The 1,190-nt window shown below is 33.9% G+C and overlaps 1 protein-coding gene across 4 annotated transcripts in view; it reads right to left on the reverse strand.

Annotated features, from left to right (window-relative positions):
- LOC109862701 (aminopeptidase N-like) overlaps nt 1-472 on the reverse strand; it is a 9,449-nt gene extending 8,977 nt beyond the window's left edge. For 2 of the 4 annotated variants that reach the window (XM_020442835.1, XM_020442819.1), the window contains exon 1: nt 291-472. In XM_020442835.1, the coding sequence (XP_020298424.1) occupies nt 291-299 (9 nt within the window). In that variant the 5' untranslated portion in view covers nt 300-472. The remainder of the gene's footprint in view (nt 1-290) is intronic. The other 2 variants (XM_020442823.1, XM_020442829.1) reach the window with 2 other exon arrangements.
- Nucleotides 473-1,190: the final 718 nt, after the last annotated feature.

Genomic DNA, 1,190 nt, shown 5'->3' on the forward strand with positions numbered 1-1,190 from the left:
ATATATACATATACATATATGTACATGCATATACAATTAAAATAATAAAATTTTATCTCCTATATTTTTGCTTATCTATTGTTCAATAATTGCGTATGATACGCTGGTACAATAAATGTAGTATGTTTATATGTATGTATATAATTGTAGTATAAATTTTTTTTCTCTGTAGAAACAAAACCAAACTTCACACACACATATTTGCATACAATAAAAGATCAAGATATATTTATTTTATACTAAGTGATATTTTCTTAAACAAAATATTATACGGATTCATAGATTCTTACCAAATTCATTATAGTGACGTCCACTTCATTAAATAATAATTCTTGAAACAGATTGCTGCAAATAATAGATATCCGAAAACGAATTACCTGAGCTTAAGAGCATCTGCGATCTTACCTCTTCGAGAAACCACCGATAACTAAAGGTCGTTCCCGTGGAATAATAACCATTACGCACAATATCACGCTGTAAACGCGTGTGTGTGGGAACGACCTTACATTAGATCAGGGCTGTACAACTGGCGGCTCAGTAGCCACGCTTGGCTATCAAGTTTATTCCACTTCTTTCCTCAATCGTAGCGTGGAGAGTTTCTCAGCTCTTGCCTAAAGCGCTGATGGGGCAATGAAGATGGATGGCAATCGCCGGATGGTAATGTGTATGTCGTACACACATATAAAATGGTACGGAGCGTATGTACATATGTACGTAGTAGAGTGGTAAGCTCGCGGTCACTGGTAAGGATGTTAGAAATATCGCAACGGTACTACTTGGGCTAGTCGGCCCGCGTGAGTTGTGCACCTCTGATATAAACGCATAATGTTTTACTATGTTTATTGTAGTAACGTCCAATTCATTAAATCATAGATTTTGAAACAGATACCTACAAACAGTACAAGTTCACAAACGACTTGCTTAAGCTTAAGCGTATCCGCGATTTTGACTCTTCGAGAAACCACTATGATAACTAAAGGTCGTTCCTGTAGAATAATAACTACATATCACGATGTAAACGCGTGTGTTTACAAGAAATGTACATATATATTTATATATATATAAATACATATATATATATATATACATGTTGATGAAAATATTGAAGATTTGAAATGTTTCTTCAATGTACACTATAGGTTCATTTCCAAGATGTTTTACTTTTATTGTTGGTTTTCTTACAATTACAC

This window comes from Pseudomyrmex gracilis, unplaced genomic scaffold (genome assembly GCF_002006095.1).
Source record: "Pseudomyrmex gracilis isolate BER0280 unplaced genomic scaffold, ASM200609v1 scaffold_10, whole genome shotgun sequence".
NCBI classification, from domain to species: Eukaryota; Metazoa; Arthropoda; class Insecta; order Hymenoptera; family Formicidae; genus Pseudomyrmex; species Pseudomyrmex gracilis.